A 16,717-nucleotide genomic window follows, 5' to 3' on the forward strand; every position below is an offset into this window, starting at 1 on the left:
TTTATTTATTATTCTAATTTTTTTTTTGCATTTTATACTTTACATTTTTTAAAATTTATGAAAAGACCTAATTGAAATTATAAAAATGGACCAACTATATAAGTTTGTCCCCACAAATTAAAAGTCCATCCCCCCTCAAAAAAATTTCTAGGTCCATCACTGTATATATATGCGTGTGTGTGTGCGCGCGCGCCTCCCTAAGAAGTCAAACAACTATCTCATTATTATCATTATTTGCTACAATAAAGGGCATATCATTATTTGCTTCAATAAATGGCAATATAAACTTGGGATAATTACGTATTAGTCCTACTTTTGCATCATAAAGACAAATAAGTCCTAAAATATTTTCATAGGACAATGAATTCCTACTTTTCATAAAAATCTCCACCAAAGTCGTATAATAAATACAATCCCACTATTACCCTTTTCATTTCCCCTTTCTCTCTCACCCTTTCCCTTTAAGAGTGATTGAATGGGATGATTTGGAGGGATGGAGTTTAAGTGTGTTTGGGTGGTTTAAAATGAGAGAAAAGAAAGGATATGGAGGGATAAATATCCTTCCTTATCCCTCATTTCTTATATCTCAAAAAATGAGAAGATAGGGAGAGAAATGATAACGTTTAAGTAGTATTTTCATAATCGCGAAAGCGTCCTCAACAATTAAAAAGAGAAAATTATCATTCCACTCATATCCCTTCTATTTAAAGGGATATGATTGTAATTTGGTTGTTACCATTTCTCTTCTTTTCTCCCATCTATCATATCCAAACAAGAATATATATTATTTTTTCTTTTATTTTCTCTTATATCTATCCAAACATAAATAGAAAGTATTGCTATCATAAATTTTACTTTCTTTTATCTCATAACTAATACTATAATTTCTTTTATCTTCTATCTTGTATATCTAAACAAAGCCTAAACAATTGTTGGCGACGTCATTGCTCCGACAGTGGTCACCGATATCGCTGTTGTGGCAACGGTCGCCGGTGCCACTGCCAATCATGGTTAATTAGGTCCCTGGGATTTTGTTGCGGAGGCTTAGGTATGCCCATCGCCTGACACGAAGAAAAGGACATGGTGGATGATGATGAAATTGAAGGTTTTCTGCAAAACCCGGAAGGTTATGTTTCCGGCAATGCGACAAGGATATCTGCCCTAAAATTTGGCTGTGGTTGTTAGGATTAATGGTGGCAGAGAGAAAGTTGACCGAACGGTTCGGTTAAGTTGCTGGTCCAGAAGACTTCGTCCTTGCTAATCTTGTCATCGGCGATGGTTACAGTTGTGTTGCCGGCGCTAGATTTCGGTGGGAACACCATAAAAACTTGTATATGATAAACAATATTGTAAATAATTGGAAAAAAACATGAAAACTATTGTTGAAAATTTTAACAAAGAAACGTTTATGGTGCCAAGTTAGGAGTTATGATACTTATCTATTTAGCAAAAGGCTTGTTCAATTTATAGTGAGAGCACATCTCATTTATTGGAGCAGGTAATGCATGTTTAACTATTGTAAAATTGCCCAAATTTTTTAACATAAGAGCCAAGGGGCAGAGCCAGGATTGCAAAGTGGACTGGGTTAAGAGGAAGAATAGTATTGCATGTGGACCCGGCTGTGAACTGATGTACAATAGTACTTTTATTTATTTATTTATTTTTCCTAGGTTTTAGCACAGGTTAGCCTTTTTAGTAGCTCCGCCCCTAAGCGATGCTGGCGACTGCCAGCCGATGATTGCGCGAGGGGAAAAGGTGAAAGAGGGGAAATGAAAAGGGTAAAAGTGGGATTCTATTTATTATAGATTTTTGGTGGAAATATTTATAAAAAGCAGGACTTCATTGTCCTATAAAATTTTTTTAGAACTTATTTGTCTTTATGTTATAAAAGTAGGACTAATATGTAATTATTCTTATAAACTTTGTAAGATATCGACTTTTAAGAGCACAAACTTTGTAAGATATTCTTATTTCCAGATAAGTTATGTATAAAAAAAAAATTAGAGGGTAAAGTGCAAAAAAAAAAAAAAAAAAAAAAAAAAAACACATTCAATATACAAAATGTGCAAATACTCCTTGGTGTTGAAAAAACCCTTACATTTTTTAAATTGAGCAAATAATTAAGAACAATTCTTCAATTTTAAAACTGAAATACCTAAATGCCCTTATGACAAAATAGAAACAGAAAACACTTATTTCAATTTTTTTGCCATTTTTATATTTTTTGAGGTTTTTATAAAAAAAAATTGGTGTATTGGAGGTATTTTTGAGTTTTTATAATTTTTTGGGGATTTTTTAAAAAAAATTGGTCAAAATTGTTGACCACTATATACTAACGTGTAAGAAACAATATTGAGAACTCAATTCACCGGGTGTGCTTATTCGAGATTCTCCTCCTCTTACTTTGACTGGAAAAAAAAATTAAAAATTTCTCAATTATTAGTCAGTTAGAAAAAAAACCTTTATGAACATTTTTTTGCAAAAAATTTTCCTCGATTATTTTAAGAGGGTGTTTTTAACTAATATCTTTTAAATAACTTTCTAAAATGTTTTTTTGAACTAAGCCACCCCTTAATAAAATATTCTTTAAACAATTTATTTTTTATTTTTTGTATCTTCTCTCTCTCTTCTTCAAACACTATTTGGCGGGATATTAATTGGTTACCAAATGAAGTATTATTCAATCAACTTGACTCTTCTGCTCAAGAAAGATTTCAAACTTTACAATTGGATTTTAATGCTAAGGTGGATCAACTTATTGCAGACGATCAAATGGAATATTTTCCAGGTTCCTCAAATTTGGTTCTTGCATGGTCTAGATTTCTCTTCTCAAAATTAGGCAGCTTGCATTATTACATCAATGTTTTCACTTTCATTTTCCTTCATAAAATTCCAGATGATTAAATGGAATATTTTCCAGGTTCCTCAAACTTGGTTCTTACATAGTCCAGATTTCTCTTCTCAAAATTTGGCCGCTTGCATTATTACATCAATGTTTTCACTTTTATTTTCCATCATTAAATTCCAACTTTTGTTCATTATATATATATATATATATATATGGGTGTAGCTCAAAAAAATTCCTCAACTATGTTTGAATTTACAAATAACTCTCCTGAATTATATTTTGTGCATAAAACCCTCTAAAGTATCACATTTAATTTGTTGCAACATACTCCAATACCTATACTATATTTTATTAAATGACCATAATACCCCTTCTTATTTAATTACATTTAATATATTTCTCTTATCTAAATAAATTATATAAAAAAATTCATACTAATTTGATGATATATTCTCCATTCAATTTGGATAAATTTACCTTTAATTTTTAAAAATAATTTTTAAATTTTTAATGAATATATTACATGAAAAGAAGGTATTTATTTTTTTTAAAAAGTATTTTATTAATTTTTCATCGATATATTGTACGAAAAAGAAGATAATTTTTTACGATAAAAATGTTTAAATTGGTTATAATAAGTTTTATTATAAATAATAAAATTTTAATAATAAGTTAATCAATTTAGAAAATGACAGTTACAAATCTATTTATCTTTTTTTTTTTTCTTTCATTTTTATGATAAATTTATACTAATAATAAAATTTAGGTAAATAATATAATTAATATTTACATAAGACAAAAGATAATAAAAATAATTTAATAAGAAATGAAAATTTTAATGAGAAAGGGTAAAATAGTCTTTTGTGATGAATTTGTCCTTAATTACAACAAATCAATAGTTCATGAGACAATTTTTAGTTCAACGAAGTTATTTGAAAAAAATTGTGTTTTTGCACTTTACCATATATATATATATATTTATATTTGGCATGAAACTAAATACTTACCGCAACACTTGATGAACCATTGGTCTCTATCATCTTCAAATTGTCTTGCCTTCACCCTAAGTCCTAATCCTCATCAAGTGATTCTCTCTCTTATCAGCTACTTGGTAGAGAGACATATTATCGGAGAGCTTTGTAGGAAGAAGGGAGGAGTCAATCAATTAGAACCATGTCTAGCCAAATAGTGTTTGAAGAAGAGATAGAAAAAGTAAAAAATAAATTGTCTAAAGAATATTATGTTAAGGAGTAATTTAGTTCAAAAAAATACTTTAGACATATATTTAAATGGACATCAATTAAAAATACCCCCTTAGAATAATTGAGGGAGGTTTTATGCCAAAAATATTTATAAGAGAAATTTTTTACAATTGACTAATAATCAAGAGGTTTTTTTATATATAAATGTTGTTGGGGAATTTTTTACACTTTGCCCAAAATTAATAATAAATTATTTTTAAAAACTTTTCAAACACACCCTCCTAAAAGGAGTTTTAAAATGTTCAAAATTCGCAACGGTACCTTCCTTTTATTGTGTTCACCTGTTATACCATATTGGTCAACCAACTTGCCTATAACAAACACCTAAAAAGCTATTTAGTTTACCTACTACTTGGACCAGCGATTTTAATCCCTATAATTGTATCAAACTATAAAACTCCATTTGGATTGTCAAAAAGAATGGCAAAAGGAAAATGTTTAAAAGTGGATTTTTTCCGATATATATTTTCAATAAGATATCTGTAATGTATTAACTCAATAAAAAAAACATGTACAAGATACAACCAAAATATCTAATATAAAACACCCTTTATTCGGGGCCGAGGCCACTGTAGATCCAAATAAAGAGCCTGGGAATAACCAAAGAATTGCTTTAAAGAGGCCCGAGGATCCAATTACTGTCACTAATAATCCAAAACGCATGCATCACATACCTAAAACAATTAACCCTTCATCAAGAATAGAAGCACATAAGAATTATTATTATTATTATTTTTTTAATAAGTAAATACTCACACACTTTACTAGAACTCTAACTCCTTTACTCGTCTTTAAAGATGGAGAAGTTATACCATTAAATTAAGTCCTTTGGTAATGCTCATGCATATATCTATGTATGACTGTCTTTTTAAATTTTGAATATTATAACATACCTCGTAGAAAAGATTGACATAGCTTTCCATGTCTTCATCTATGTGCCAGGCTTTCCATGGAAGCAACATTTGACTTGAATGCTAGACTAATGTTTGAGACTTATAAATATAGCATTTGTATAATAAAAGACTTCGTGTATGATATTAATTTCCAAGCTAGATGTTTGAGACTTAACAAATCAACAACAATATTATATATACACATTTTAATATTAAAGTAGATGTTCTCAAACTTCTTTGTATTCAGTTTTATGTATACTACGTACATTGATTCTCTAGCAAGCTTTTTGAGTCTATGGCTGCTTGAATATATAATCAATTACACATAATTCTCTAGCAATCGTTTTCGAGTCTATGGCTACCTGAATATATAATTAATTACGTAATAATTTAAATGACAATATTAATCTTGGAATTCTGCCAACATAGGCATATGATGCCATGTTGGTGCCAGATATACAACGGAATGATATGATGAAACAAGAACCACGTGTCCAATCCCAAATAGTTATGAAAATTTTATGGTAATAATAGACTCATATGTATTTTTCTACGTTGTAGTATCATATATAAACTGATACAATGGGATGGCTCACACTGATTGGGAGATCGGACAGTAGTTTATCACATATAAATCACAACTGTAAATACACAAATATTTGTAAGATGTATCATATAGGTGGCAACTTGAAATTAGTATTAAATTCTTGAGGAAAAAAAAAAAATTGAAATTTGTATCAGGAATGAATGGTTCATATGGTACTGAATTGAATGGGTCGTATCCATGGATATGCGAAGAACGTTCGATATATAATTTGATTTTGACTTGAGGACGTTTGTGCGTGTCTTCTTCACAAACATTAATTGGACGTTTAACATCGATTGAAGTTTCTTTGAACAGCTGTGTATTGAAGGGAGGCCACTTAAACATCATCACAACCGCGTAGAAAAAATAAAACGATCCATCCCATGAAATTCAATAACTCCCTCACGTCATTGGCATTAGCTGTCTGGTCCGGCCACTTACCAAAGCCAAGTCAACACAAATATCTCACGCATGCCCTTCCTCCCCAACCACTCCACTCCAACCCGCCCATTCATTGGGTTATTTCTAAATATCTATATATATATATATATACTACTATATAAACACTCGATCTCACCATCTTCATGCACTTTCACAACACACATATATTACCTTTTAGCTAGATGAGTTCTCAAATTGTAGTTTCAACTAAAATGATTGCCAATTTGCTTGTGCCGCTCACCTTATTGGTGGCGGTGGTGGCATCAGCGAGCAACTTCTACCAGGATTTCGATATCACATGGGGCGATGGCCGAGCACAGATACACAACAACGGGCAGCTTCTGACGCTTTCCCTAGATAAGGCCTCTGGTTCCGGATTCAAATCCAAGAACCAGTACTTATTTGGGAAGATTGACATGCAATTAAAACTCGTGCCCGGTAACTCTGCTGGTACTGTCACAGCATATTATGTAAGTTTGACGTGTTTATTGGTCATGCACTTAATATATACGTAGTTGATTTCTATGTTGCTCTAATTAGTACTAATTAATAAGCTTTAAAATTAATTAATATTGTGGATGTTTTTGCAGCTGTCATCCCAGGGTAACACTCATGATGAAATCGATTTTGAGTTTCTTGGTAACCTAAGTGGAGACCCTTACATACTACATACCAATGTGTTTACACAAGGAAAGGGTAACAGAGAGCAGCAGTTTTATCTTTGGTTCGACCCAACTAAGGACTTCCACACCTACTCCATTCTATGGAATCCTCAAACCATCGTGTAAACCCCTCTCTCTCTCTCTCTCTTATGTCACGTTAATTGGATTGACCTAACAGTAATGCTTTAGGTCACCAAAATTTTCAACCTCTATGTCCATAGCTATTTGCGTGGCAAAATATGACTCTAGCTATGTATATGGTATATCTATATATAAAATTAATTTTTGGTACAAATATTTAAAACCACCTGAACCCACCCTATTTAATCACTGGATAAAACTTGAATCACAAAGTTGCCACTGGGTGGTGAAAATGGAAGTTTAGACTGATAAATAGATAATAAAAAGAAAAAAAAATGTTATTTATTTATGTATTTATTTGAACGTGTGTTTAATTATTTATTATTATTATTATTATTTTTCATTTGTATCAGCTTCTCTGTGGATGGGACTCCCATTAGGCAGTTCAAGAACTTGGAATCATATGGCATCTCTTTTCCGAAGGACCAACCTATGTGGATATACTCGAGTCTGTGGAACGCAGACGACTGGGCTACGCGAGGAGGACTTGTCAAGACGGATTGGAGCCAAGCACCATTCACAGCTTCATATCAGAACTTCAATGCCCAAGCTTGCATATGGTCCTCAGCTTCGTCTTCCTCCTCTTGTTCCAACGCATCTAGCAACAATTCTTGGCTAACCGAGTCGCTAGACAACACCGGCCAAGAAAGAATTAAGACGGTGCAAAAGAACTACATGATTTACAACTACTGCACCGATGCCAAACGCTTCCCTCAAGGACTTCCTCAAGAATGCTCACTAACATGAAGGAAACATATACACATAAAGTAGGTACTACTCCGAGATCACGTCACAACCACCTCATTTGTTGTTTGTTCTTTGATTTGTAATGCAATAAGTTTCATGTGTACAAATTAAGATTTTTTGGCACTAATAAATATCATATATATCAAAGTACTGCTTTAATGTTGAATAAAAATTAACCGGTAATATTGGCTTTGTCTACCGTAGTATGTTGTTTGAATTCTCAAGTGTATTACATTAATGTGTATATGATCACTTGGACCTTTTCCTTTCTTTGAAAATTGATTTCAGCACGAATAGCAACGTAGCTACATTCCCACCCGATAAAATTATAACATTGACTAAAACAATGCATCAAAAAATTAAATAAATTGAACTTCTTTTTAATATATATAATAACCTAAGTGGCGCGAAGCTGTCATAAGTCCCAACTTTCCTAACTCGATCGGTTTGGATTGAGACAATACTATAAGCATAGTCATCTATTAGGCATGAATATTCTATTAGGCATGAATATTCTATTTGTATATATACTAATACAACCACAGAGTCTAATCTAAGACTTGACCAAAAAAAAAAAGGGGTTGTAATCTAAGACCTCCTCAATACTATAAAGCATCCGAGTCATCTATTAGGCATGAATATTGAATTTGTATATACAACCACAGAGTCTAATTTAAGACTTGACCACTAAAATAAATACATAAATAAATAAGGGTTATAATTTAAGACCTCCTCCTAACCAGTATTGCTGTCCAGGTTAAAAGAACATTTATTTCGCTATGTTTATAAATTAAAAGACATTTGACCACCAAAGAGGTACAAGCCGCTCAAACACAACAATTTTTTAACCCCCACATAATGCATCTGGCCTCTTATTATCAAATTGCACCACACCTAGCTAATTAAGTCGTTATTTGTGTTCTACATATTTCGACTTAAAATATTTATCATCAAACATTGAACTTAAACTATATTTTTTCAATATTAAAGTAATGGGGTGAGCTCAACGGCTCAGTAGGAGGTGTCTAAGACGCACCTCTTAATGACCCTATGAATCTACACAAAACATAGGTAAAAACAAATGAGATAATGCCATAGGGAAAAACGCAGCAACAACAACTACGACAAGTATGTATATTAATGTCATCCAACTATAGATACATAATGTACGTCAATGGAGTGTAATGTCATACCAATGTCGCTCCCCGTTTTCTAAAACAATTCCATTTCGCCGTTCCCAACCGTTAATACAACCTGACCCATAGCACCTCTACGGCACCACAAGGGAAGGATTGGCTAGCTATCCCCAACCACATGGTACCTCCATGGCGTCGTTTCATGCCTAGGTAGCTCAACCACGCTAGAGTCTCTCCATAGTTCCTTTTAGATCACATTAACGCTACGGATCACTAGGCAACTCCTAGGCGCCCGGGTTTTCACAACCCATTTTCAAAACATTTCCTAAAATGATTTTCTTGTTTTTCAAAACATTTTTTCCTTTTTTTTTTGCCCAATGATATGCTTGAATGTACATGCCTTTCAAGCCATATCAAATATACAATTTTTATACATCTCATATATACATCATGCTTGCATTCTTAGGGAATAAATTACACACTAAATTTCACGTCATTAATCTCATAGTCATGGCACATAAGCAACACAAGCATACGACACTTAGAATTTAACAAGCTCTTTCATACAATTCGATTAAGCATGTATATGAACTCAATTTTACAGATAACATATAAATATCACATCTAGTACATGAACTCACATAACCATAAACAATTTTATACAATTTAAAGCATGCTAGAACCAAATTAGAGGAGGGTAATTCACAAAAATCAAAGATTGTGTGTATTAGAAACCCCAACCTCAACCAATTGAAGAAAACCTCAAATTTCGAAATTTCAAAAGTGCTCCAAATTAGAAATTGCTCCGATAAAAAAAAAGGTCTCTACGTGCTCGTCGACTTTACCTTAAGTGGCAAGATCAAATTCCCAAAGGTTTAGAAGAGATCAAAGTTTGAAGTTGTAAAAGAAAAAAAAAAAATGAAAATTCAGAAGGAAAGAAAGGAAAGGAACTAAGGGTCTGCTAATGACCCTCGGGTCATTTCAATAATAAAAGAATGACAGTCCCGCGGCATAATATAATAACTTTTAACATTAATATATACTCCCTCTGTCGCACAATACATGTCCTATATGTCGAGTTTTAATAGTTTTTATTGTATTGATAAGAGTGAAGTTTCAAATATGCCCTTATTAAAAGACAAAATAGTTTTTCGTAATTACTGCGGTTGTTTAGTTAAAAGGATGGTTTAGGAATATTATAAAAAATAGTACATTCAATTTTGGAATAGGACATGTTTTTTAGGACATTCCAAAATAGAAAGATGGACAACTATTTTGGGACGGAGGGAACATAAATATATATATGTACATATACTAAACGCCATACACCCATATAATTAAACATGTACTCGCATAATTGTATATTAAGTAATATTGCATGAAATGTAATGAATCCGAAACACAACCCCAGCACACAACGACCCTGGTAGCGGGTCCCATCTGGGATCTCCTAGTCTGAAAAATGAAAAAATGTCGAAATGACAACCAATGCATTTCTAAAAGTCCTGAACTCAAGGGAATACCCCAAATAACTCTCAAACACTCCCGACACACCCCACGGTGTTCGGTACACAAAACAAGACAAGATGGAAATAACCCCGAAAAATCCCAGAAAATGAAAAAATGATGAAAATCAGAAACATTACATTTTTTTTGGCCAAAACTACCATTTATTATTTCAGGTGCCACTTTTATGCACGCAAGTATCATTCTTATGCGTAAGTACCATTCTTTGTGCAAACCAAAAGTGGTACCTCTGTGCATAAGAGTGTTGCTCGTGTGCATAAGTGGTATTTGGAAATAATAATAGTAATTTGAGCAAATGGACAATGTTTTCCATATTCGCATTGGCATTTTGGTTAACTGTACATTTTCAAAATATCATTGCTTTGACCTCATAAAATGATAAATAAAGGTTCAAAACTCCAAGCATGCACAATTATTCATAAAAAGAAATTCGTATAGAAAGGGTTATTGCTATTTATTTATTTTCCCCTCGAAGATAAGTGCGTTCAAAATTGAAATACAGATTATTATTTTTTTTCTTTTCCGCTGCCTAAACTTTGAAAGGTTATAAATTTATAATCAAGATATGTGATATAATAACATCTCCTCTCCATAAAATTTTATTATTATTATTTAGTTGAATGTTTAACCTCCTTTGGAAAGTAGGGGTATGGTATTACTAGGTCATTGGGCTGTTGATAATTTCATTATTTTAAAAAATATAGTAAGTTTTATTTTGCAAATAAATGTGGCCATCACGCTTTGTTTTAACCCGAAACAAAACAAGTTGAAGAGTAAAGTGTTTTAAATAATAATCAGAAACATGTTTGATAACGTTCATTTATTGCAAGTTTTTTGTTAGCAAAAACAATAAAACATTTTCGGTGAAAGAGTGTTGCAAGTTTGAGAAATATAATTAATTTAAAAATGACATTTAAGAGTTTTTTAAAAAATAAAAATTACTATTTAACGCTACAGTCTCCATTTTTACGGTGCTAAAAAAATGTAATTTCCTTTTTTGAAGACTATTTTTTTTGTTTTTTTGACTCCATTATTTTTGATACTGTATAAAATAAAATATTTTTTTATCAAATATATATATTTTTACTGTTAACTCCTAACAAAAACAAGAATAATAACTCCTAAAAAAAAAAACAAAATGAATGCCAAATCGGCCCCGTTCATTTTTGTGTATCGATAATTTGCTAGTCAATAATGGAATACAGGGGAAAAGAGAAGGTCAAATAAAGACACGGAGGGAAAGGAAAATTCGAGAAGTTCGTGAAGAAAGATGGACACGTGCAGCCATTACTCATAACTGCAAGGGCAAAGAAAAGAGAAAGGAGAGAAGAAAAACGAAATGGGAGTGTCTTTGGCATTTTCACAGTCATTTACGCTGCACCCCCAATCTCAATTCCATGGGTCAACTCGAGCACGCCACTCTTTCCTTCGCTATCACACCTCTTCGTCTTCCGTTGACCGCTCATCTCTATGTTTCTTGAATATCAAATCAGAACCAAGCGTGTTGTTACCATCTATTAGCTCTCAACGACTCCAGAACAGCATTCACAACATCATCGGATCAGTTTCTGCTAGGGTTGTCTCCGACTCTACAACGCCCACATTTACCGGTGAGTTTGTGGCTAAAGAGATCGAGATCCAACCGAATACCAGCGGTGGTGACGGTTTTGGCGGTGCTAGCGGAGGCGGCGGCGGCGGCGGAGGCGGTGGCGGCGGCGATAATAACGAGGGAGAAGGGGGATCGGACGATCAGAACAGCGACGGCAAGAAGAAGATGGCTATGTCGATGTCTCAGAAGTTGACACTGGGTTATGCTGCTTTGGTTGGAGGTGAGTGAGTCAACGCTGTTGGAGTAAATGTTGATTATTATAGCTCATTTGTTTTTGTAATTCGTATGTTTGTTTGAAAGCATGAAACAAGGCCTTGGAATAGGGAGGAAAATTATGCTCCAAATGAGTTCCAACTCACCGATTCCATGTTACCAAACACGACTTTTAGTTTCTCCTTGGTTGGTTGTGTGAGGTTTGGGTGTTTGCTGATAGGAGTTGATGATCAAGAAGGGATTTCTATATTATGATTGTATAGTATTTTCTTCTTTAACGTCTGTTCAATTTCTGACATTTTGTTAGGAGTTTTGATTTTTAATTTGTCTTATTGAGTCAATAATACATTTGCCAATAGAGCAATTTTATTATTTATGTATTTGTATATGTTTACCAAAAGCATTTCAATTGTTAGACTGGTTCTGTTTCTATTTATTTCATTCCGAATCTAAAAGGCTGTTGCAGCCAAACTAATCTCATAACATCAAGCATAAACAATTACCCCTTCGGTTTTGAGCAGTCCACTTCATTTTGTTTTCTGCCGATGTGGATCTCTATGAATATTGCAAACCTGCAGGATCTCTTTCCATATAGCAATAGAATATGATGCCTTCTTGGTGCACCTCACGAAGAAGTGAGAACACAATTTGCATTCTAAATTAAACTACAACCTCTGAGTTTGTCTGCTGTAATCATTTTGGCCTTAAAATAGCAGCCACAGGGAAAGTTTATGAATGTCCCCTTTGCACTAACAATCTGGCGTGATTCTGCCTATGAATCGCCTCACAAGCAGTATGCATTATAGTCATCACTAGAATTCAGCACCCATGTGTTGGTATCCTAGCTTTGCCGTGTTGGAAGGAAATAGTCTGGATATTGATTTTTTATTACAATTGTTTCCCAGGTTGTATTTGCAGGCACCTTATGTTCTTAATTACCATTATTCCTTAGGTTATATTTCAGGCAACTTCACTGTTTTTTATTTTTTAAATTTAAATTTTATTTTTATGCATAATTGACAACCTTCTCATTGGTAACATAATCAACAAATAAGTTTGGAGCGATATTTGCTAACCAAGGAACCAACAGGATATCAGTTGGTTATACCACAAGAAAGGTGATGAATCCATCTCCAATATTCATTCTAGTGAAATTCCTTTCTATGTCCTTGAGCTTTAGAATCTTTCTCCAGGTCTACTTACAATTTGCAGGAATTAGTATATTCTAGAAACACCTATATTTAATCAGGTGAATATGATGCCACATGATACATAATGCATATTTTTTCTTGCAGATAGTCCACCAGTGTCCTAACATTCCCTCCTTACTTGTCACAAAAAAAAAAACATGGTAGCCTTCTTCAATTCCTCAACTCGTTTAACACTTAAACCACTTCACTCATAGGGTTGCATGCAACCTTGCACTTATATTCTGCTTAAGCGCTGAAGTGGACTATAGAAAAGTTGTTTAAATCTTTTCCACAACTTTCAGAACTTACTTCCGAAGGACAAAGTGCCAAACCAGTAGATCTTAAGACATTGCATACTGAGATGGTGTGTTAGAATTTTCCAACATAAGATAGGTATATAGCTCTCCAGCTTCTCATTCTAGCCACTACCAGTTCAACTAACTCATTACATTCTGCTGCTCTGAGCCTGGTGTGTATGAGGCCACTGCTAAATACTTGACAGAAAGAATCCTTTCAGGCATCGTCTCTCTTAGACCGATCATCTACACTAGAAATATATATATTGCAGTTTTATATCACCATTGATTAAATTATCTAGGTAGATGACTTCTATCTGAAGGAATTTCCACAATTCAGATAATTATCAATTTGCAAATACGGGCAATGAGCATAATCAAGCTCCTAAGATATCTTCAAAACTGTGGAAGCTATGAGTTAAAATTTCTCTCAAGGCTCCCTCAGTGACATAGATTGAGTTAATTTGAACACAAGGAGCAGAAATAGATCAGCAGCAAAAGAGTTATGGAAGTTATTCCATTAGCACTCCTTTTTATTTTTTTATTTTATATATGCATTGGAAAATTTAGAGGTTCCAGAACTTTTATGAGGAGTTGCCAATTGTCTGTCATAAACTTTTGTTTTTTTTTTTTTGTTAAATCTCTATGGTAGTTCTTAACCAATTCCAAACAAAAATTGTCATCCACAATAGATTTACCTTGCATGAAAGGTGACTGTTTATTGTTGATAACAACTGGCATGATGGTGTATTGGCAACTACATAATATTTTTAATTTGTGTTGCGACAAGATTATGGGTCTGAAATACTTCATAGTACTTGAAGTTTGCACTTTAGGAATTAAAGTAATTGCTATAGCATTTGATTTCTTTAAGTAGTCATGAAGAGTGAAAATAAGGCATCAAATGATATCAGAGCCTATTACTTACCAAAAAACAGAAAAGACATCAGGGGCAATAATAGACCAGTTCTTTTGGGAAATATACAGCACTATATCTATTTATTCTTGAGCTTTTTTCCTTCCTTGTCAAAGTGGCTGTCTTATCTCACCCGTGTTACCGGTTGAGCAAGTTCTTCCTGAAGGAAACTGGAGAGTTAAATTTCAATATTTTATGTCTTCCCTTGGTATTAAAACAAAACTGGTATTTCCCAAGAAAGTTTTTGAAGTACCTCATGCATCTGCTTTGATAGGACCTTGTTCCTTCAGCCATATAATCCTTGATTGTTGGTGCAGCTTTTTTGGTTTCCTTTGCTCTTTCTGACTAAATTTCATTCATTTTCTTCAGTGGGTGGACTTATGGGGTATTTGAAGAGTGGCAGCCAGAAGTCACTGATGTCAGGTGGACTATCAGCCCTGCTTCTGTATTATGTTTACACCGAGCTTCCCACTAAACCGGTGTTTGCATCATCTCTTGGACTTGGTAAGATTTCACGGTCTTTATATTAATGTTGAATTTACTACGTCAATGCTACTGTGGAAATCACTAGTTTAAGCTCCCATACCAGATTATGCCCTGTACTAAAGGGAAAAATCAACCATTTATGTTCTATTTGTATCTCGGAAAGAAGCAAAGAAAAGAAAAAGAAAGGAGATTGCTTAAAAAGGCTTCCTTTATGACATTTTTCCTGGTTCCCTTCCCGTAGCATAGGAGATTCAAATTAGACCTCGGTGTGTTCATGCATGAGCTCCTTAAAAGTGATTTAAGCATGCAGTTCATACTATTAAATTATTAATGGAGATTAAGGTGCTGGATGTTCTAAAACACTCTTCTAAAGGTGAAAATCAAAGTTCTTGCATTCGGTCGAAAGAGACTTGCTCTTTATAACAAAGAGAATCTTTCAACAAATTGCCTAGATCTGATAGGTGAGGAAGGAAATTTCATTTTGCACCAGTATGGTTAATCTCATAGTAAATCTTATCTCATCTTTGCTTTCTTTCAATTTCAGGGCTGTCTGCTGCTCTTCTGGCAGTTATGGGTTCTCGCTTTAAGAATTCAGGGAAGATATTTCCAGCTGGTGTTGTGTCCGTTGTGTCCCTTGTTATGAGTGGCGGGTACCTACATGGTATTTTTCGCAGTATGCACTGATGATGGTTAGAATGTATTTGAGATGTTAATGACTTTGAGGTCTCTGTCTTTGTTTTCTTTTGTAGAGTGTGATTTTAGTTTAATGCTTTGCTAGTTGCACTCTGATCTACACATACTCTGTGCTGTATGGTATGTACTATGTACTACGAGTAATTTGGTATGACTGACTGTGAGTGAATAAACCTGCCACCTACATACTCGAGTATTTTGGAAGCTTGAGGTTTGAACATTTCACGTACAACTGTGTTTAGATCCAATTGAGGTTTGAACTTTTCATGTACAACTATGTTTAGATTCGCATACTAATTGCAGTTCCCGCCCCAACTGGCCTCACTGCCCAATCTTGCTGACATCGTTATATTTTGTTTGAAATCTTAAAATCTGGTGGTGTGGCACGAATTGACATCTAGTTTCATAACCCTCTAATTTTTATAGTTCCAGGAAGATTATGCTTCTAAGTTTCTCACACTCGGGCAGTGGCTATCGCGACTAATGGAAATAAAATATCGAGCGTTTTTTAAATGAGCCTACTCTGAAATAGGAATTTAGGTAGGCCTTTAAGGCTCTTTTGTTTTGAGGTAAAAAAATATTTTTAGATTTTAATATTTTTTTTTTCTATGATAATCAAACACCAACAAAGAAAAAAATATTTTACATCTAAACAAAAAGAGCTTACACTCTTGAAGTTGCATGCTTCACTGTGTCTTGGAGGCACCTTCACTACAATTTAATTACCTTAGCAGCCAACGCACCTTTGGTCGTTGCTCTGCATCTTGACGAGGGTATGCGGTTTCATCCTAGTCTCGGCTTTGATGGTAAGTATTTGTCAGAAATCCTTCCTGTTTAATCTTCATATAATGTTTTTTTTTTTTTTTAAGTATCTTGAATAATGTTATTAACTTATTTTACACACTTTTTTTATATTCTATAATATCTCTGTCATCACACTGGAGGAGGTTATAATTATCATTATCGTGGTTTCAATCTATATATTTTTAAAATACAATAATACTTTGAATTATTTGATTGATTACACTAGAGACGATGGCGTGAACTTACCGAAGATACCCACATCGCTAA

General features: G+C 33.6%; 2 protein-coding genes across 2 annotated transcripts; both read left to right on the forward strand.

Annotated features, from left to right (window-relative positions):
* Positions 1-6,148: 6,148 nt before the first annotated feature.
* LOC132276980 (probable xyloglucan endotransglucosylase/hydrolase protein 23) lies at positions 6,149-7,778 on the forward strand. The gene is made up of 3 exons (XM_059778657.1): positions 6,149-6,500; positions 6,621-6,814; positions 7,187-7,778. The coding sequence occupies exons 1-3, from the start codon at positions 6,213-6,215 to the stop codon at positions 7,578-7,580; spliced, it is 876 nt and encodes a 291-aa protein (XP_059634640.1). The 5' UTR covers positions 6,149-6,212; the 3' UTR covers positions 7,581-7,778.
* Positions 7,779-11,488: 3,710 nt separating this feature from the next.
* On the forward strand, positions 11,489-15,878 carry LOC132276981 (protein FATTY ACID EXPORT 2, chloroplastic-like). Its single transcript, XM_059778658.1, has 3 exons — positions 11,489-12,072; positions 14,837-14,971; positions 15,498-15,878. The coding sequence occupies exons 1-3, from the start codon at positions 11,583-11,585 to the stop codon at positions 15,635-15,637; spliced, it is 765 nt and encodes a 254-aa protein (XP_059634641.1). The 5' UTR covers positions 11,489-11,582; the 3' UTR covers positions 15,638-15,878.
* The last annotated feature ends 839 nt before the right edge of the window (positions 15,879-16,717 follow it).

Source organism: Cornus florida, unplaced genomic scaffold (genome assembly GCF_030987335.1).
Source record: "Cornus florida cultivar Cherokee Brave unplaced genomic scaffold, ASM3098733v1 CherokeeBrave_3.0.0_Hap2_Chr10, whole genome shotgun sequence".
NCBI lineage: Eukaryota > Viridiplantae > Streptophyta > Magnoliopsida > Cornales > Cornaceae > Cornus > Cornus florida.

Excerpts from the sequence above, each read along its gene's own strand:
- LOC132276980 (XM_059778657.1), top strand. The coding sequence starts at position 6,213 with ATGAGTTCTCAAATTGTAGTTTCAACTAAAATGATTGCCAATTTGCTT. Across the intron at positions 6,501-6,620 it reads GTACTGTCACAGCATATTAT|CTGTCATCCCAGGGTAACAC; the intron begins GTAAGTTTGACG and ends ATGTTTTTGCAG. Across the intron at positions 6,815-7,186 it reads TGGAATCCTCAAACCATCGT|CTTCTCTGTGGATGGGACTC; the intron begins GTAAACCCCTCT and ends CATTTGTATCAG.
- LOC132276981 (XM_059778658.1), top strand. The coding sequence starts at position 11,583 with ATGGGAGTGTCTTTGGCATTTTCACAGTCATTTACGCTGCACCCCCAA. Across the intron at positions 12,073-14,836 it reads TTATGCTGCTTTGGTTGGAG|TGGGTGGACTTATGGGGTAT; the intron begins GTGAGTGAGTCA and ends CATTTTCTTCAG. Across the intron at positions 14,972-15,497 it reads TGCATCATCTCTTGGACTTG|GGCTGTCTGCTGCTCTTCTG; the intron begins GTAAGATTTCAC and ends TTTCAATTTCAG.